Source organism: Danaus plexippus, chromosome 15 (assembly GCF_018135715.1).
Source record: "Danaus plexippus chromosome 15, MEX_DaPlex, whole genome shotgun sequence".
NCBI lineage: Eukaryota > Metazoa > Arthropoda > Insecta > Lepidoptera > Nymphalidae > Danaus > Danaus plexippus.
In genome coordinates, this window is record NC_083547.1 from 6,415,294 (window position 1) to 6,438,629 (window position 23,336).

General features: G+C 30.8%; 1 protein-coding gene across 1 annotated transcript in view; it reads right to left on the reverse strand.

Annotated features, from left to right (window-relative positions):
* LOC116766524 (eye-specific diacylglycerol kinase) overlaps window positions 1–23,336 on the reverse strand; it is a 90,302-nt gene that overhangs the window by 53,649 nt on the left and 13,317 nt on the right. Inside the window, 4 exon segments of the mRNA XM_061522682.1 lie at window positions 6,365–7,095; window positions 9,700–9,734; window positions 9,737–9,845; window positions 14,753–14,915. Coding sequence (XP_061378666.1) covers window positions 6,365–7,095; window positions 9,700–9,734; window positions 9,737–9,845; window positions 14,753–14,842 — 965 coding nt within the window. The 5' untranslated portion in view covers window positions 14,843–14,915.

The window sequence follows — 23,336 nt, forward strand, 5'->3', positions numbered from 1 at the left end:
GACTTTTTGAGTTTGGCACATAAAATATTTATCTTAACACTTATAACACTATTCTATACACTAAATGGCACTATTCAAGTTTGTGATCGAACGTGTGTTGTTGGGGGAACAAGCGTGAGGACTAACCGTTTAACTAAGGGGGTCTACACTGCGCGCGCGCCGGCTTTCGTACGTATTCGCGCCGAAATAGAAAATGTCATCTGCGTCTAGCGCGCTTCTTGTCAGGACGGATGGCTTTCTTAAATTTAACATATATCATCTAATTAAAACAAAATTCATAACTGATAGTTCAAACAATGACCGCTGATGTAACATTAATTTAAAAATTTAAACACAATTTATGTTCTTATTAAACCATATTATAAGATGGACCAACGTTCGAAGTAGCTGTTCCTGTTACGTTACAAAAAAAAATGTTAATCGTCTAAAAGCATCGCTATACGAAACTTTGATGTACACATAACATTGGCTTAGTAGACATGTGAACAGGAAAAAATTAAAATAATTTAAATTTACAAAGCTTTTTGCTTATTATTAATTTTAATCATGAATTTTTTGTACATTACACAAATTAAATGAAACAACAAATATAACCTTTTCTAAATAAATAAATGCATGTTTAATAAAATGTTTTGAAACATTAATGTAACATTCAAATTGATTATTTTAAAATATTTTTCTTGCAAATATCAATGTTTTTTACATTAAAATATCTGGTTCATAAAATCATGACATTTCATAAGTATTATAAATTGAATTATTTTACTTGTACTGTTTATGGCACATTTTGCAATTGAAACTATAAGAGATTGATTGCTTTAGTGAATGTCAATTTTATTATTCATATAATCTCTAAATTACGTATATTTAAATTCTTGTAAGTACAACTCAATTCAATTCAAACAAATAAATTAAGAATACGACATTATAAGGAAACATCTTTGAAGTAGACACATCTGCTATCAGACGAAGAGAATAGGACAATAAAACTACGCAGATTAAGTGATTCGCAAAGTTTTTAGCACACGCCTGTATATGTAGCAGACGTAAAAAATAAAGAGATTCAAGCGGACATCCTCTTTGAACTTTATTTGTGTCTAAAATTTTATAGGAACGTTCTAAGTTGTTATGTAAGCAGAGGTAAACAGATTGATTCTAACAGATCCTAGGATAAAAATAAGTCGGACGTACTCAAAGTTGGAGAACGCGACATTTTAGCAACCCGGATAGGTATTAAGACTGACGATTCACTAAACATCTGCCAAACGATGTGTCTATTTATATACAGTTGTAAGCGCGTGATCGACCATTTTTAGACTTTCTATTTTAACAACAATAAATATTATCAAATATCGATCGCTTATAAAATATTGAAATATATACATAAAGTTTACTTCTTCATTTTATTGATGTTTAAATATAATATGATAAAACGAACAGTCCAACGACATTCGTGACTATTTTTTTTTTACTTTTTTGTTTCACTTGTTTCTTTATCCGTATGTAAAGATTAATATCGAAAACAATCATAACAAAATAGAAATCTATTAAATTTTTTACAACATCACAGTTGAATTAAAATCATTTATCAGAAATAGAACGAGGAGTCCCCTGGTTGTTTTTTCTTTGTTATAAACCACGGTGAACTTTAAAAAAACGGTTAAAAAAAATTACGATATCAAATTCCCCGAATTTCTCCTAACGAAGATCGTTTTAAAGGCACGCTGATAACACAATTACAAAGTGAGAGAGGAAGCGGAAGCGGTTAGCGGTGAATTTTATAATTATCGTAAACTCATCTAGTCTCTAACCAAAACACGACAGTCTCATTAACGACTGCCTTAATTACTAAGACCAGCAAACCTTCCGATTACATATAAATGTTGAATTCAATATTAACCCTTTCATTACGATGTTTTCATAATATTATCCAGGGATTCTAAATAACGCTCCTATAATAACAGAGGCTCCTGCATTGCGACAGGACATAATTATACCTTACCTGTCATTATAAATTCACATTATTACGTTCCAACCATACTTTTATCGAGAATTAAATATACGTATGGATGACGCTTTATGTTTAAATAAAAAAAATACTAGTCGAAAAATATTTATAATATTAAAATGTTCGGACCTGCACTTCTAATCACGGGGAATGATTTGTATCAGAATAGCTTCTTTGCTGCAATGAGCATTGCGACAATGCCGCCATTGTGTGTCCCAGCGAGGCGAGGGTGCAGTGAGCTTTTAATCCAGATGTATAATAACGCTCCAGCTTGTTTCTCTAACTCTTCAAACTTACTCAGCGTTTTCGAATTTGCGGTATGGAAATTGGAAATTAAATTCAACGGTAATATTTTAGTTGGGAACTTAAACGAGGACGTTTTCGACGTCAGTTCGGACCGTTCGATTAGAATACCGGCTGTTCCTTTACTGTAATTATACACAAGTGACATTTTGTATGACAAACCAATTACGTTCTGAATTGATAATGGAATCGATGGATTCAATGTTGGATCTGTGTTTGTAATTAGACTTATTGGAAGTCCCGAAAACGAATTCGGGACATATTGAATAACCCCTAAAAAGAAGTTGGGATTCATTGAGTGTTCCTTAAGCCATGCACGCTATTCAATTTCTAGAAATCATTGATTCCAAGCACACAAAAGCGTTATTGGAGTCCTTAGAGAAATTTTCCAGGAGTACTTGTCACATATATATGTTAATACGAATGTCTTTATATTTACATTTAAAAATATTATAAACAAAAAAAAAGGTGTTTCGGTGTTAGGATAAATAAAGAAGTTAAAAAAAACAGTCTATACAGAATATATCCCTATAAAATTATAAGGATTACACTAACATTTAATAACTTTGACGTCAAAAATATACTCTTTTTATTTAATTACTGTCATGAATTTGATGCCATAGGAAAAATGAAGTGGTGTTGCCATTGAATAATATCATAATCACAAGTAATAAATACGCAGGCAGAAAATAGAATGACGTGTTGAAAACAATGCGTTTGCTAAAACGAATAATATGTTCTAACGCTTCTCATATAATAAAAAAAATATGAAAGTTCATTAAAGGAAATTTTAAAATATATATGTATATATTATCTATGGTAGTAGTATATTATAGCGGTGCGTAGCATAAATAGAAAATAAAATAGATTAGATACATCCTACAACATTTGTTAGAAAAAAGAGATAATTATTTATAGGAAGCAATGAAATTGGATTTCATTTTCTTTCCGGTTCAGTCCTGGATATCATTTAGGTTAAATAATCGACTCGATGATTCGATATATATATATATATATATATATATGTACATGGCTTTGTTTGTACTCGTTAGTTTATTTTTATACATTTTCAATAGGCATTTATGAAAGTCATTTAAGTTAACGTAGATATGTTACAAGCTATGATAGACGTAACACAATGTAAAATTTTGTTTTATTTGTCGATATTATTTATCTATAATATATAAAGGAGATGAATACATTTTTTAATTCGAAGACTCACTATAATGAATTAATTCATAGAAGGGCTTATCGAAAACAAGGCAGACGATATTTTTTTAACGACGATCTTATGTTTAATCATTGTAGTGTAAAACTAAACAAATGTTAAAAATATTGTATAAAAAAAAATCAGCTCTGAAAAATTTACCTGGTAACCTATTTCTTTCGGAACTCTTTTGTACTCATTGAGAAAAAAAGGTCACAGTCTACATTCCATCCTTCATTACGTATGTTTGTTGGAGACTTTTTTTTATAAAAGTGATGATATATTTCAGGCTGAGTTCATTTGTATTTTCATGAAAGGTTTCGCATGCTTTCCTTGAATAAATTTTTTATTTTATCGAATCGTATTCATCTCAAATAACTATTTAAACTTATATAATAAGCCATATCCCGGAAGTTAACTAATAATCAGCTTACAGCTTTAATCATAATTAAAATTTACGAGAAATGTTATGAAAGAAGAATTTTTACGAAATAATAAAAAAAAATAACAATTCACTGAAGCGATAATTGAAACTTAAAAACCCAGTGATAAGATAAAAAAAAGATGTCTTAAAGCAAGTAATATTAAGCAATCTATTATAAAAAATATATAAAACTTTCATTTGCATCGTTTAGCCCTTAAAATTTTAATGGCGCGTAAAAAACGTTTACTGCAAGAATTTCATTATTAAATGGAATCGTCAGTATTAATAAAGATGATAATAAGACTAAGGCGTAATTCATCATCAAAAGCCTCCAGCAATAAACAATGAATAAATGTATTAAAATGTATTAACAAGCTTCCTAATGATTTCATTACTTAACTTAACTTACTTAACTTCCATAATCAAAATACATGAGTTTTATTATATTTATACTTTCCTTTAAAAACAATTAAACATCTTGAAGAAGCTGTCCGTTACTTAACCAAATATATTCTAAACCGTTAATTATCCGGAGAAATTTATAACCATATTTTATAAACCAGTCAAGAGATAATAAATCTATGCAAAGTAAGTAACCCGAGAAAGGCGAGCGTTTTATCAAAATTATATTAAATTTAACAAGTTATTTTTACTTTATAGAAAAATTTAAGTTAAATAATCTATAATGCATATATTATCGGTATAATCTATATAAAAAATAACCTTTCATCTTTAACCGGATCACGGCGGCTGCAAAGTTATAGAAACGTAGGAAAAAATTAAAAAACAAAAATAATAAAAATCTCGTAGTTATATACGAAAAATATAGTCTTATTTTAATCGTGTACACGCGACAATCTTAGACATCAATGTAAGGAATAACTTAGGTGAAGCCGATTTATAATAAAAACTACCAATGAGCTCCGGTAGAGCATAAACGCTTATATCAGCCTTTGATAGAACAACACTGGCAGAGCGTGCCCTCAATAAGCTGTGTCGAGGCTTCACGTGCACTCCGCAGTGCACTTGACTTAGAATGTCATTCTTCAAACATTTTATACGGTATTCAAATATAACAATCTATATTAAAACTTCGATCATAAAGTCATGTCGAATATTTCAATGAAATAACGTATCTATAAGTAGCAAAGTGTATTTTTTACAAATTGCAACGACATATACTTAAAAAAAAACCAGCGTTCAGAAAAACAACTCTTTAAGATGAACCTCATTTTGCAACTCATAAAACATTCATACATAAAACTTTTTGTTCTTTATGTTTTAACTTCGAAATTCTCGGAAATTCGCAAGTAAAGTTATCTTGTTGAATATATTATTATTTAGGCGTAATATATATTCATAGAAATAAACAAAGTCTTTCTCTGTCTTTGTTTTGTAAGATGATTTAGAAGTATATCTGGTTTTTTAAATCAGTTGAATTTCGAATGTTACGTTCAGAGATATGAACAGGGGTTTATTTAATTTAAACTGGATATACCTTTCAACTGCAAAGCTGTTACAAGCTCAACTTCACGCTTCATATGTCATACAGCTCGGCGACAGGTATTTAGTAGCTCCTAAAATCACCGCACATTCAGAATGTCTAGGTTATTACGTAAGCGAACATTGGCTATTAAAACCGTCTAGAGAGACACGGAATGAGCATTATAAATTGATATCATAAACAGCAAGATAAATTTACGTTGCTATAATAAATAAAATAAAATATTTTACATATTAATTAACGATGATCTCATTTAAATCAATAAATCTTTTAATTTAATGGGCGTTAAACTATAAATAGGTATGAAGTTTATTTTATAATTGAATACACAATAAAAAAAAATTTACTCTTTTGTTGTTAACATAAGTCATTCCATTCAAATATGTTTAGTTTAACTTGCTTGCGTGTGACGAAAATCACTAATGAGCACTTTATTAACAATTAATCTCATCTCAATATAAGTTGCATTAAAACAACTTCCAATCATAAAACCATTATTTGGAAAGTTAAATAACACAAAATTTAATTATCTAAGTCCTTTTCAAGTTACAGCCATTAAGTCTTATATATAGCATTTAAATTTCCTGAATGACATTTATTTTAACGGATACCGTTTGGAGGGAAGACGGAGTGCTAACAAAAGTGTCTGATCAAAACTTGTTAACGTCACGAATAGTGTTATTGCTGTTTAATTTACATAAGGCGTCGAATTATGTTAATTAATGTTAATGCCAGGCGGAGTGTACAATATTTATAATATTTTAATTTCATTTCCTTTAAATAATTGGAAATCGTGCAATATTAAAATAATATAGAAGATAAGACTTAAAATAAATAATAACCATGGTTGTAAGATAGTAAGACAGGGAAATAAAGCGAAAAAACAAAATAAAAAGTTTTTATTCCATAATGACTAACCTGGTTTCTAGAGTGTGCAGTATCACTGGAGCAGGTAGGGGTTCATCTGGTACTTGATAATTAACCTGTGGAGGCACTTGATTGGTCAAAGACAGTGCCTTGTAACGAGACTGTTCAGCGGTGGGCAAAACAATGTCCACCGATCGCGACCTAAGGCTTGTTCCCGGCACAGTCAACGAGTCACCATTCTCACATAACTCCTCCGCTCTAGCGCCGCCGGATAATTTTGAAAAGCAAGAATCAACCGAAGCGGCACGATCCCGCTTAAGTTCCGGGACCGCCAAATAAATATCATGAACCAAACTGTCTCTGGGTACATTGTTGGCTCCCTGCTCTGACGCTCGGACGTTCTCTAGTGAGCTACCAGTCGGCTCAACAAAAAACGCTTCCTGTCGTGATATGGAACGCCTCCGTTGAGGCGGTCCCGGGGGTTCATCGATGGGCGGTTGCAGCTCAAACGAGGGTGCTCCTGGCGACGGTGGTGGCGACTGTAATGGCGGTGGTAGTAATGTCTTCGGTAACGGGACCGGTGCCAGCAGAACCTTTGGTATCTCAACATCACTTTCATCATCTTCATCATCTTCGTCTTCCGCAGAGGAAGATGCCGGTGGTCTCTCGGGTGTAGACCTTTCTTCGCTGCGGCGTGCCAACCACGTCTCCATATGCCGACAATGGACGCATGGTGGCGGAGTACCTTTTCCAGATCGTCTCCGCGACCATAATCGAGGTACCTATAGACGAAATCAACATTAATTTAAAATAAACAGGGAGTTGTGTAATAGAACATACTACAAGAGCCGGAAATTTAATCATAAAAAGTGAGAATAATCTTCACTACATGCTGTTCAGAGGAAGAACAGTTAAAACTTTATGGCTTGTTGGTGCAACAGAATACATTGCCTTATAAGGTAATAAAAGTAACAAACACTTAATCTGTATATATTTGTACAAACTGGGCATCTTTGTCCATACAAATATGTTACTTATCGATCGAAAGAGCTAAAAATATTTGTGAATAATTAAGGAGCGAGTCCTTGGTGTTAGGACAAAAAACAAGTAATTTATATCTACAATCTATATTGATTGGAACGAATTCTAACTATTATTCATGATTAGTAATTATACATTAAGAAACTTTATTTAGTAGTATAAATTTAGTAACGCAATTTTATAAATAATTATAATACCCTCTTTGTTACTAACCTTAGCAATGTTTTCATATTTTTTTCTTACTTTTATATGAATGATCTCAAGGATTTATCAAAATACTATTTATATTAAGTTTATTAGAAATCTTTATGATACACAGTTAGAAAACCTTTCCACTTTTCAGTTGTTTGAACAAAATTTGATGATAATAAACCATCTATCCAAATATATTTCGAACCAAAGTTTAAGGACCATTAGTAATAATTATGATTTTTTTAATAATTGGGTCTTTAAAATGGATTATATAGTAACATAGCGTTAAATACCTTTGAATGTAACTTTAAAATTCATAAACTAAAACACTGTCTGAAATCTAAACATGTTTAAAAAATTGAGGTTTATCTAAAATTTTCCTGATATTCAAAATATCTTTGTTATTTCGAAGATATGAAAACATTAATACACTTTTTATAGTATGCCATTTTTGCGTCCGAGAGATTAATAAGAAATAAATAAAAATTTACAAATTAATATATCTGATATACGAGATATTATAAACCAGCCTCAAAATTTGATATTGTCATGCAATACGTACAAATTGACAATTGACATAAATTGGGTCAAAGTTATATTAATAATATATTAAAATGTTAATCTATACTAAATTTTAAAATTACTGCTGCTAGTGAAAGGCAAGTAACCTAATCCGCCACGGTGCCAACAATTACTTGAAACTCCTTTCAAAGAATCTCTTGGTGCACTTCGGTCAAGCGTGTGTAAACCAATTTTCTCGTTCTCGCAGACTTAAAGTTATTTAAAGCTTTAAACTTCTGTTTAACAAAGCGCCGAGGAAGTTAGTATTTGAGGAGTCTTTTGCTTGTTGAAATATTAATATGTTCAAGTTGTTTCAGTAAATTTTGAATATATTGTATAGTTGCACAATTCGAGTTACGGAATATATTACGTGTTACTAAACGCTTTAGTAAAGGAAACATTACTATTCTTGTATATATTTATTTCAAATAATTATGCTAATCCTTTGATGCCCAGCATATATGTACATTAATTTCTATAAACAATATGTTGTGGGGCGCTAAAGGAGCAATCTTGCTAATATGAAATGTTTATATTTGACCACAGAAAATTAATAGCGATTTAGGTCCAGGTTATCGTTGTCCTTCTAACTATAGGTGTTTATGAAAAAAAAGGAAGGGAATAAAATTAGGAGAAAAGTGAACTTAAGTTCGTAACAGTCAAGTCTATAAAAAACAAGTAGGTGGTAGCGCCTAGCTATGCAAAATACTGCAGCTCGAACGTGGGCTGGTTGACTGGGGAAGTACCACCCTCTCATAGAATATCGGCCTGAAATAGTCGTATACGGATGCGTTTCGACCGATAAGTGAGAGAGCCGGTGTCCTTTCCTATTCCACCCTTTCCTGTCCTTTCCCTTTTCCCACTCTTTCCTCTCTCTCTTTCCTAAACAAGCGTAGCAACGATCCATTCATCTATCCATTCAAAAACTATTTTGCAGATGTCGTGGGCGAAGGTTTACCTCCATCAGGTGGCCCATCTGCTCGTTTGCCCTTTTGTCATATAAAAAAAACAAAAACTAAAATGTTCAATATACTCTACGCCTTATCTATCTTTGTGATGGAGCTATCCCGGTCTATCATAACCTAATATTGTACCTAAATCAAAATTCTAAAAACTATCCAAAAATACAACACTCCATTAATAACACTAATGTACTTTCTTTTAATACATCATAACATATATTTTACTTTTAATAAAATAGTAAAGAAATAATGTCTTCGTTTGTGATAGTGGTAAGATTTTCATGAGTGTATAAACCGTTTTTCAATATAAATTATAAATAAATCTATTGTATCAAATCAATGACATTTTATCTATGAAGTAACAAAATGTGTATAAACTTAAAGATAAGTACGTCATAAATCTTTGGATTTAATGATCTTATCTCTGTTTCTTTCAGATATCCTCTATTTTACCTATAAAATCTCATTTCTAAATTGATACGGTTAGATGCGCATCTAATCTTAGTTTTAGATGTAGGTTTACATGATCAGCGTATAATCTAAAGCAACTAATGTCAAAAATTGAAGTTCATCACATGGAGTGAAATACTCTCACTGAAACTTCATTAAGTATATATTTCAAACTTTTACAAACTCAAGATAAGTGCCAGAATCGTCAGATCCGGGGAGTCGAAGGAACGGCTGCGGGCTCCGTGCTGTGGCACTGATAATAGAACACTAGTACCAGATCCCCGCGCAGCCTCCAACTGTATCTCATCGAACGACGCCGACCGGACCTGGAAAAGCAATTAATAAGCATCCAACAAATTTATTTTACAATCTTCCGTCTCAATGTCTTTCTAAATGACAAAATACCATCGGAACTGAACTTTAAAAACAAATAATATCAAGCCCTGTACCAAATAAGAATCTTTTGTTTCCATGATCAAAACTATCAAGTTAAAAATCTTAATAACTTAAACTATCTAAGCAAAGGAGAAACGGATTAATTTTTCTTATAAAGTAATATTATACACATGGCTTGTAATTGTTGTTATTTTGATCGTCGATAGAGAGATCTCTATCGTTTTATCAAAAGTATCTAATTTCATTTTTCATTCAGGAAACCCAACGTTGTGGATGAACATCTCTGATTGTAATCTTGTGCTTAGCGGGTAGGAAATTGGATTTTTGTCAAAATAAGATAAACGGCTAGAGCAAGAATACATCAATGATGTTTAGTCGTATTAAAACTTGTTGTATGTACCTCTACTTGATTTTTCAGACTTTTTAATATTATTTGTTGACTTTGAGGACAGATTACGAGGTTTTATGTCGGAAACGGAAAATAATGGATGCATAGAAACTTGTCACCAAATTTCGTAAGGTTATAGGCACTTTTACTCAAATTTAATTGACGTACATTCTCATTTCGAAAGCAACATGGTTAATTTATTAATATATAAAAATATCCAAGCATAGACCCACCTACGTCTATACCTTAATATAGTCAAAATATCTGTATTAGTATCTGTAAAAAAAATCTGACGAAAATTATGAGTTGTAAGTTGGAAATCCGAGTATTCTAACTAAACCTTAAACGGTAGTTTCTATATGTTCATATAAAGTATTATAAGTACTTTGAAATTATTTTATGTGAAAACATTTGACAACTAGACCTCCCATCCAATAACAATTAATCATACCCCCACTCTGAAAATAACCAAATCACTCTTCTAATCCAAATCTTAACTCTTAAAAATAAAATATTCTTTTATAATATTTGCATTAAATTGGGGAAACATCAAGGATTCTGTCCAGTGAGCAACAAATGTCACACTGTAGAGTGTAGACAATATTACACAAGATTCTATATAAACATCTAGATCATAAGAGAGAAATATTTCAACAATATTAATCACCTGTCACTAAAACGAGTCACATGTCATTAATCAACCATAATTAGTCATACTTCACATCTTTAATTAGTTGTGGAGATAGTTGCCTTGGTGAAATTATACGGCATCTAAATTAAATGTATATGCTAGGAACACAAAAAATAGTTAACTCCAGCTCTAAGAATGGAAAAAATTAGAAGTAACCATATCATTGGATTTCATTAAAGCTTTTGGCATAGATTTACCCACTTATTGAGGACATCTCGATGTTTCGCACTGAAAGCATAGACGCCCAAAACTATTCCTGATAGACTAAAAGTAGTATTTAAACTGATGTGTCCTCAAGGGGAATTCGTAAACCTTGTCGTGCAAAGGAGTATATATAGGATCACCTTTGTTATCACCAACGAAGATCTATAATAATTTGAACTACAAAAAACTAGCATCACTTTGAGCTATCAGTGTTGTTTGCGTATAAAAATGCATCTTTAAAACTAACTTAGTTAATAAAATTAAGTAGATACCACCGGCATAAAAACGACAGTGATTTTGATTCCACGCAGTAGTATAAACAAATGTTACCTTCTTCCTAAATCTAATTAATGACCAAGTTGAGTAGAACATGATGTCTTACTCAAACACGGAAATTAAAAGTTCTACTGGGATAGGTGCTAAGTTCGAAATAATTGCCTGATTAAATGACTCGTATAAATAGCGTTTTGAGCTTCTAATGTCATTTTGGAAAGTTGTAAACTAAAATAATAGAAAAGTAATAAATACAAGAAACAAAAATCATTTTACGTAGTTACCAGAATTCTGTTACCCGCTTTTCTGATACTCGTTTGATTTGAAAGAAGTAATATTTTGAATTAGGAACAACTTAAAAAATAATTCAACGTGTAAACAATTTCTTTCTTTACTTCAACTTTACAACAAAATATAAGAAAGTTAAATTTAATATATTTTGTTTACCTCTTTTTTACAATTCGGTATAAAATAACATTACTACATTTTAATAAAGGATCAAACACTATGTTGTGTTGATATAATATATGTGTAGATTGAAAAGAAATTAAAAAACTATTTTTCTGACACAGATTTTTATTAATATTTTTTCAACATACTGCTTTGTAATAAAATGACATCTATGTATAGAATAATAACTACTGTTAAAAAAATTGCACGAGGCATGAGTGATATGTTTCAATCTTTCTAAGCTAAAATTAATTTTTAATTAATTATTCTCATACATTTTCGTATATTAAAAGCTTAATTCGCATACATCATATATATTCCGATCAGCAAAAACGGATTTGCAAAAAACTATACAAATGGATAGCAAATTTCTAGTTATAATTACATTTTGGGCTCATCTTTAAGCCAAGCTATAAATTTTAAATGGTTTGTTTTTTTTTCTAAGATCAAATTTAGTAATTGAAATTTCACCCTTCTCTGACAACCGATAGGTGTGAAATTTGGTAGACGTCTTTGGTTCTGATTACAATTAAGTATACTAAAAATTATTGGAAATTCAAGATGGCCGCTACTACAAAATGGCAGATAACCTACTTTTTTTCAATTCAATCAGTATAGATATCAAATGAAAGGGCTAGACAAGTAGAAATTGTCATGGGCTGCCACGGTGCATTACATGTATGCAACGAAGGTCAAGTCTACATAACTTAGTAGAATGAGATCTTTCGAGGGATTACGTATCGAGGTGTTTAAATGTAATAAATTAACATGCCAGCAAACTTGCAATAGTTTTACCTTAAACGAATTAAATGAGATCAGAAATGAACACTATAATCATGAAAATAAACAAAGATAAAAAGAATAAGTTTAAAGGTTTTATTGTAAACAGCCAAATTAAGATCGTAGATGAATAAACTTTAAGCTTAAAACAAAATTATATAAATAGTCACGGGTACTAACATGTATACATTGTTTTATTTTTAAAATAAACCAACTCATAATTTACTCAATTTGTGGAAACAACTGAGTTCACGTAAATTGAAAGATGATATTTTTGAAATATATAAATTTGAAACATGTGCATTGATAACAAGAAGAGCGCCTCAAATATCTACAATCATCCTTTAAAAGATTCGTTTTATACATTATCTGCAAAATTTAACCATGACTGTTTTAAAGACAATTTAACTGAAAAAAAATACCTATTTATATACCGATAGTTAACACATAGTTTAGAGTCCTTTCTTTCCTTTGACTATTCGTTTGTGTCTATTGCATTATTTGTATTAACCTTTAAAAATCCTTTAAAAATGTTTTGACCTAATTTCAATATCAATATAAGCTTTGTTACACGTATACTTCACGTAAAAGTGTCTCTTACAAACCTTTGTAATTGATTCCCTAAGTACTTAAAAGGGAATCTCAATTGTTCCAACTTTGCATTATGGCTGCCGGTGATTTATATGGCTCTGTTTAAATTCGTATGTACTTAACAAGGTATCCTCAATTTATTCCTACAATTTACTTCTTTAATTTTTTTAAGTGGTAGAGCCCAGCTGTAGTCATGTAACTACAAATCGGACATGGGCTGGCTCGACCGGAGAAGTACCACCCTCTCACAGAAAATCGGCGTGAAGTAGCCTCTAATGGTGAGAGAGCCGGTTGCCCTTTCAATATTCCCACCTTTTCCTGAAATTTCTTATTCCCACCCTTCCCTAATCCTAAAAAAACCAAGGCTGGCAACGCATCCGCAACAGAGATGTTTGCCACCTTTAAGATAGAAAAAAATATTTTTTTTTTATACAAAAAGTACTAAATGATTTATTATTTAATGTCAACATGACATTTCTTCTTGGACGTTGAAACCAAAATCCTTTAATTACACTTTCTTCTATTTCAAATTCAGATTCACCTAGCTACCTTCAATTACAATGGCTACAGCTGCACTGTTTTTGATCTAAACTTATAGAGTTTAAAAAAGGCTGGGTGCCTTAACTAAACTTTAAATTACCCTCAAAATTGTCATTAACTACTTAGACGAATCCTCTGTATTATTCTAGTGTGATCTTCCATTAACTTGGGTGTCAATGGGAGTTCGCTCATTAAACTATATGTACTCTTATCTATTCATCATAAATCTTATGTCGAAAGGTATAAAAGTCTTCATCTTTTCAGTGTGATGTGGAAAGCAAAACATATAAACGAAGGAAAACTATTTTGTAAGTGTAACATCGCATCTAAAACGTGTTTCTTTGAGATTACTTCTCTGTCAAATAGTTTGCGGATTTATTATCAAAAAGAAACATTCTGTTTCTTTTTAAGCGATATTTATTCTGTTTTTTTAGTCGTGAGGAATTACGAGCCCAAGTCTAAATTACATTCGACCACACTTGTACGTATATTTCAAGGAAATATCTTCAATTCATCTCTTTAACAAAATTCCAATTTCCTACTCGCTAAGCACAATATTTACAATCAGGGATCTTCATCCACAACGATGACGTACCACAATGAAAAATGAAATTAGAAAATTTCAGATAAAAGCGGATGCATTGAACATATCAAGAATTTCATCAGACCTTCTGGCGCATACATAAAATATATTATTTGAGATTTTGATATAAAATATTCTGCCAACAGACAAAATATTTCCATCACATGAATTATGGCTGTGGATCGTTGCTATGAAAGATATTTATATAAATTTCCTTCCAGCATTTATACATCAGAAATAAAACTAATCAGAATTCCTCCTACTATAATATCTATGGTCTCCTGATGATTTATATTTTGATATATAATCCTTATGAATTGAATTATTTCCAGCCCACCTGTTTAGGTACCTCGAGACTGCTCTGCGTCTTCATATCCTGCGGCGTTGGCGTCCGTGATCGTTTGAAGGTAGTCCGCAGTCGTTGCATTTCGGGCGGGGCGGGCGGCGCCGCTCATGTCGCGGGCCCGCCCCGCCCGCGCCCAGCGCCACTATCACCAACACTAAAACACATCGCATCTATCACCACGAAGCTATTTGTCAGTTTAAATAAACCTTATACTAGCATTTAAAACTACCGAGCGTAATTATAAAATAATTACTATCAATTTATTAAGACTTCAGAGATTTAATATAGCAAAGAGTATCGTACATTATACTTCCCGTGTAATAAAAATGAAGATTGTAAAAACTATTAAAAAGCTAGCTAAATTAATATAAAATTGTGAAGTAAAGTAAACTTCGTCACTGGTATTACAAGTTACCTTGACATCATTGTATTGCCGTAATACTACGCTATTATAATGTAAATTAATCACTGCCAGTATTAAAAAGAAATTTAATGTAAAAAAACTTGCTATTGTAACAAATTCAGTGTAGCCGTTCGATATTTTTATTATCTTGAGTTATAAATATATAATTTTATTCAACAATACGATAGATTTAAGCATGAGAGGTAATATTGCGAACTTTGGTGGAATTAATTATTCAGAACTTTCATTTTTGACACTTTTATAAGTCACACGTACACGACTGTAAAAATTAAAAGCATTTCTATGTAGTGTGTTAAACATTTTGTGTTATATATTCAATAGAATAGATTTTTATTCTTATTTTGTTTTCTATGACGCAATGAATAGGGTCGAAAATAATTATTTAGTTTTTATAGACTCCTAGTTTAATATATTATATCTATACAAGCGATAGTATTATTATATTACCAATTTTTATACACGAAATATAACTTTGTATTTATTTGTTACAGAACGAATATCTTAGTCTCGGAGAACACAAAAAAAAGTAAATCAAAATAAATTACTGCGTCTAGGGACGCTCGCCAAAAGTGACAACATAAACTATTTAATATCCAAATTGTGTAAGTTATAAAAAGTTTAGGGTATCACTTAAATTTTATATACATGATTGTAGACAAAGCTATATATACTGTTACCGCATGAGTGTAATACTGATTCCGTATAGGTAAACGAAAGGGAAACTAGACTTAGAGCGCCTTTACGCGTTACGTTACGAAGCGGTTTACCCTCCCATACAAAGTTATCACTTCAATACTATAGCAATTTTTCAAACGGGGATTTTTATAATATATATACATATATGACTACCCTCACTTATAGAGACTTTGTTTAAATTTATATAAAATCGATATCTCAATAAGATTTCCAAATATCAATTAAGTGCTTCATAATTTCTGTGTTATGTGTTCAAAATCTAAAATTTCTAGAAACCTCAAAACAATACTTTTGTTAAGTATAGCACACGTCTTAGTAAAATAATTGTTTTTTAAAGGTGTGCAATTAAAGTTTAATAAAAAATACCATTTATATGCAAATTCTGACCTGCATATATTTAATAAACATAGCGTGGGTTAGCATTAAAATTTCGTTCGTACATTAGAAACGCTTATTCTCGATTTAATGAAGAGGCAAACAACAATAGGAAATCTCTTTACAATACTGAAATGTAATATGTACCCGTAAAACGAATGACAGAATAACATTTTTATGATTACATATATGAGTTTATGGAGCTACGAAATAAGTAACATCGTTAAAATAATACTCAAGGGCTTAAAATGAAGCAAACAGCATATATCTCAATAATACATTCCAAAAATAATTTTATTGAGATACAGTTCTATACCGAGATTTTTTTTTTAATAATAAGAACCTTTTCGTAACGTTATCATCAAAATTATAATAATACGAGTTCTTAAATATGCAAACTCCTTTCAATGAAATCTCTAGTACTGGTTGAAATGGTTGAGCAATTAATAAGATGTACACGTTTGTGTCACGACCCCAATTAAAACGACTTTTACCGCGGTGATGAAAATTAATACAGGTATTTTTCTTTATATACCAACAGTTTCATTCGTTTTAAAATATTTTTACATAACCCAATAACCTCTTCTATTTACAAAAAAAAATCTTTAATTCATAACTTTCATATGTGAAATTTTGCACAGATTATTCCGGCAATGTTACTTAAAAAAAGATATTGTGTATTTTTTATCTCTGTGACAATTTGTTGTCAAAGGGATAGTGACATTGACAGTCGTTCGATGTTTTTATAGGAACGCTAGTAGCTGTCAACTGTCAATTACATATTTCATTCGTCCTACGCCTCACTTTTTGATAACAAATCTAATATTACAATTTCAGAAATTTCTCACAAAAACAGCATTCTGTTGAAATGATCTCGATTCATATTGTAAAACCCAGATACATTAGTGTTTTACGATGATTTTTATAGAATATTTTTTTAATAATTTTAAGTCATTGACATAATATAAGTTCTTTTATATAAATTATATAAACAGTGACTATATATTAATTATTGTGACAAAAATTATGTATAGACGTTTTTATTAAATCAAATGTAAAATACCTATTTAGAAAACATTTAGATATTGCCAGTGCAAAAAAAAAAGAAAAAAACGTGTTTAAAACGTAATACGTGAATATATATCATGTTATATAAAAGTAAAAGTTGGATAATATTTTAGTAAGAATTAACCCATAAAACCCCCTGTTAGACCTCCAAGTGTCGAGAGGCTTTTTAGAAATGTGAAAAGAATTCTGAAGTTAACCTATCACGCTTTTTCAACGAGGGTTGATAGGTAAAAGGTTAAAATAAACTCGAAAATATAACTTTTTTATTTTGACGTAATTTTTACAGTTTATTTGATCATAGCTATTATTTTACTTTGTACTGTGAAAACAAATAGCATATAAATCTCTAAAATTGTATTGATATAAAATAGGCCTAAACATAGTTACGAGTTTGTTACAAGTACAAAATGTATTATATCAACAAACAAAAAATTGCGTGATACTATACCGTTAGTCTTATTCTTATAGTTCGCCTTTAGCCATTTAATACATGAAGTGTTACAATTAATAGAGTTATTCACCCTTAGAGGTAGATTATGATTACGTAAAAAAAAGCGTGCGTAATTTTTATATGAAACAGTAAAGTTATTGAGGTGTTAAATATTTTTAACGAGTTAACAATATCTTAATCTTGATAATCAATAAACAAACGGAATCATTAAATATTCACGAACCCGCTAGTTCGTTTCATTACCTAAAACATTTGATGGTGATGTGCTAACCGTAAGAACTTTGTATTTTATTTATACATTAATCATTATTAATACTAATTCTACAATATATAAATATAATGCCCACTGTAAGAGATACTTCATCGTATATCCGCTAAACTCTGTACGATGGTTATGGCTGGAGAAAATTGATAGCAGTCCAGACACGACTTGAGAGAAACTGGTGTATTATTAGTTAAATTGCTTTTTGGTAATTCTAGGGCTGGGCTATTTAACCAATTTGCCAGTATACAAGTATCGTTGTGACCCGAGCTCAAAATAGAAGTCTTTTTGTAAAACGAATCCTGAACCAAATATTTAATTTAAGACTGTTGAGTTCCTTGATGTTATATTTATATTATTTAAAATTTTCTTTAATCAGGTTTCAATAAAATATATTCATAAAAAATAAATGAAGCATTTTTAACACTAAATATTTTTCGTAACACTAGCTATAAATATTATTTGTTTGAAAGTTCAAATCACGCAGCGGAACTCATATTGCAAAACCTATTTTCTCGTAACCTTTACAGAATCACTTTATTTTCCGGTTTTAATTTTATTCCGACTTGAATGCAAAGCTATAATAAGTTTATCTCATTAATTCTCAACTATATGTTTGTGCAGGTCTATACAGTTTGTTTATGAAACAAAGACGGAATTTCAATTCGCCTTATGTTCAAAATAAATCTTTATATTCACAAAAGAGCTTTTAACCTAACACAAATTTAAACGTTGGTAACATTTCTGAATAGTATACTTAGATACGCGGCGTTAAAAGTTTTACTTTCATAAATCTCCGCATATTACAGTGTTAACGTAGAATTGTATGAAACACGGGCAACGCGTCGTATTTACTGTGATGACACAAACTTAGACTAAGCTTACAGTATGTACATATGTATATAAAATGAAATTAATTTATGAGATCTCATTTATAAATAAAGTTTATTACTTCGTCCACCGAATGGGTATTTTAATCTCAATCAAACAATGTATAATAATTATTATGCCTTTATGTTTTAGTCAGACATATTTGAAATAAATGTTCGCGTATAAATCTGTCCTCTTAGGGAATAAAATTTGTATGAAAAGCAACAAACATTTATCCATTTAGATTTGAGTCGCCAACTCTCGCGAGATTAATATAGACAATTAGTTCAGATAAAGTTTATATGAAAACTTTTTTTTGGGAATAGAACATCTCATTCAGACATAAATAAGTATCGAATGTAACTTTAAAGTTACTTTATTTTGTTATAAATAAGTCTCTTCTATAGTTAGAAATTCAATCTAGCATAGAAACAACGAAATATGTATATCCAGAACACTGAATGCATTAGCTATTTTCATATCTTATTAATGCTCTATAAATTTATTGGTTTTGTCTCCAAGAAAATGGCATCTACGAATGTCTTGTAGAAATAAATACATATTTGTTTCGACAAACACAAGAGACGTAAACAAGTTTCCTTACATTTTTAAGCTGTATCAATAAAGCATGCGACAGCTATAAAGGAACATTAATTGGTTGAATGTAATTAAGAATGAAATTTTTGACATCGACTCGAATATTCTATCTTTATCATCAGACATCATTTTTTTATCTGTTACATTGAAAATAATTTTATGTACTCGTCTTAATTTAGATTCATAAATCAATAACACTGAATCCGTCGGCATTTAGTTCGACGATGGAAATAAAATACGAGCCCGGGCAGTGCTTTTATTGAATAAGGGCATCACATTGAAAATACAAACACGCGACAAACTGATGAATTCTCATACATTTCATCAGCGTTACGTACACAAACTATTATTGAAATAAATCAAAATTCAGAAACCAAAAACGTAATTTATCAGACAGGGTTATAACTGTCCGAATTCTACCCAACAAAATTTTCCACTGCTCAGACAAATTTAAGGATCTTCAACAATTCACGTCCTATTAATATTTGAAGGAATCGGTGGATTTATTTACGCTTGTCTTATTCGTTTATGAAAATTTAGTATCAATATAAAATTGCAGATTATTAGAAATGATTTAAATGAAACTAGTGTTATTCGGATTTACTAAACGGATTTTTATTATTTAAAAACTACATAATAATAATAGGTTACTTTGCAGCAACCGTGATCACGGGCAGACGAGGTGTGACACCTCGTCATTTAAATGAATACTCGCGAAAATCTTAGATCTCATTATATTCGAAATGATGTTAGAAAGAATGTATGTTTAAAGGAAAGACTTGTAACACTTGCTTAAAAATTTAATTAGTTATTGGTGCCTATATAACCGACCTTTGTGGGCTAAGGTCATATGATTATAAAATTCATCTTTTTTTTTTGTAATGTTTAATGCTGTTAGCCCTGCGGCTTTTACAGCGTCACTGGAAGAGTGGGCCGGTGCTGGGACCGGCCCGTTACGAAGGGGCCTCAAGGACCCCCAGGGTACGTACGTAGAATTCACCTCTTCAACATTACCATTAAATTACTGTATGGAGTTCTTAAAGAGAGGACTGAATAGATATTTGAAAAGCCTGTAACTCGTAAAATAATATCCTGTTATTGCAAACATAGCCCTTTGCAACTTTTTATGTTTTATATGTTTAAAAGAAACCTACAACTTCTTTTAATAACATTAACTCAGTAAGTTTATTCATTTGTAATATAAATTGTAAAAATATCAAGTGTTTCGAACCTGTTTGCCAGCTCCTATGATACAATGTAACTGACAAAATATGATACACATACGACGGAAATTGGAATTACTGGCATCGATATGTTAAGAGTTATGGTCTCAGGGGCGATACGTGCTTGAGATACAGAATCAGAACTGAACTCATCAACCATTCTACCAATTACTGTCTGTTACGTTTCTTATATATCCTAATAAATTACTTCGTAGAGAAACTAGCTCCGTCCTGAGTCTTTGTGGAGGCGGATAAAGATGTCATAACTAATGAAACATTAAATGTTAAAATAAATTCGCCTATAAATAAAATTTCCTCCAATTTTTTAATAAAACTGTAGCAAACGTGATTCGTATGCATATATCATATAATTAGGAGTTGCAGACGTTAATACAACAAAGAGTATTTCCGTCCTTACTGTTGGAAGTGAAATAATAAATTTATAAGTCTGTTCTACATTTTCATTTTGCTTTTCATTGTGGAATAGCACAGTTATATTGAAAGATAATTTTCGGAAGGATGACGTCATGAAAAAAAGTTAAAAATTCGAACACTAATTAATTAACTTCAATGAGTATCATGACGCAGATTATATAAAAAATATATATAAACTGACTCTTTATGATTCGCTTATTTAAATAAAATATTGCGAGTGTATTTTATTTATTTTAATAAATATTTTATGACGCTATTATTACCAAGAAGTTCCAAGTTTGCAAATCAACTGAAAATAAATCTTCACAAGTCTGAACGGGTTTAATTTAAGCCACATACATTTATGTAACTAGATGGAAATCGAAGACCGATGCAGCAAAAATCTCACTTTACTTTTATCTAGAAAAGAGAATTTATCCTGAGGTTATTTTACAAATAGTTGAAGAAATCTCACTGCAATCGTCTTTCAAAGAGACAAAATATAGCAGGTCCTTGAGAGCTTATAGTTGAAGTGTAATGGTAAGATAAGTTTTTATTTGATCTCCGTCTAGATTGTATCTGACGATTTTGAAATTTAAAATACCAGTAAAGAATATTACGTCTCGAAATAAGGATTCCAATACATTTTTAAAAGAAATTTATTTAAGAGTCGGAACAAAGCGAGTCTACTTGTAGTACAGTTGTTTACACAGAAACAGAAGTATTTCTGCTAAGATTTCGAAATTAAATATATTAAAAGCCTTTCGCAACAAAAAGTTTACTTTCCAGTCCTGAGACCTTAATTGAATACAATTGCGTATCCTCTTTCGTTTCTTCTTATTCCTGCGCTAGCCATAGCCATTCCTATTAAAGTCAAACTATAAATAGTTACTCCCGATATAAATATAAAACTTACATGATAATAACAATATGCTGACACTAATTTTGTGAGCGTTATTGTCGTAAAGTTTATATTTACTAAGTTCAAACTGAGAGCGTAAGTCTATTTATTTGTTAAGACTGAATTCGTTAATAAATAAAAACGCAAGACGAATAATACATTGCATACATATGGGGAATAATATAGGCATTTTGTGGGAAACAAACAAAAGAATTAGGCATTCTAAACGACGATTGCAACGTACTATCGATATTATTGTGCTGTCCCATTGATATCCCACCGTGGAATGCTTCTGTTTAAATATCATTCATTGTCTGAGCTACGTGCCCGAGATGCCGGCTGTGCTCTTAGAACCAGAATAATCCTCTTACCGTCTTCCACTACACCTTATTAATTCCCTTTTAACTAACAAACTGCCCATTAATTACGATTACAAAGCTGATGATAATAAAATTGCATATAACGCAATCGATCCTGTATACGCCGTAAAAATATTTTATAGCTTCTATAAGATTAAGATAATAAATGTTATCTTATATGTTTATCCAATTTTAAATTATATTACATGAACTAAGTATAAATAGAACGCGCTCATATAAATAGTTAGTGATATTAGATAGGGATACTCGTAAAGAAGATCGCTCTCGGCGGACGGAGTGCTTATACACCAATCAATATATCATAAAAGCGATAAGGAATTGATGCTGCGTTATGGTGTTTCGGATTATTTCCTAGCAATTTTTTTGCATACTTAGAACTTTTCCCATTATATTTCATACAAAGATCTTATGAAATGTCGTTTTAAACACGCTTTTCGCTATATATCTCCGTTTAAAAGCTTTATCATCAAGTAACAGTTAGGAAGCGGATTTTCTTGAGGTTTAGTTTCTCATCCGTCTTAAAATCTTGATACTTAATCCTCTCCCGCTGAGCCATGTTACGAAATCTAAATCGCAACGAATCTTCAGAACATGAAGCATCATGTACGCTATAATTATAATAAATTTAAATAATATTTAAAAAAAAATAATAAAAAACATACATTTAAAAATATATTAAGTAAACACATTCAACATTTCCATTAACTTATACAATTATCACTTTATCATCATACATATATTTTTTCTTAAGCATTACAATATGAAACATTCCCCGTAATTTTCGGCAATAACACAGGAAGCTCAGAGACCGAAATAACGTATTATTATTATATTTAGTCTATAAGGATACCGTTACACCCACAAAATATCTGCTTAGTAAATCACGTCTTAGACTAACGGATCTCGTTAAGAGA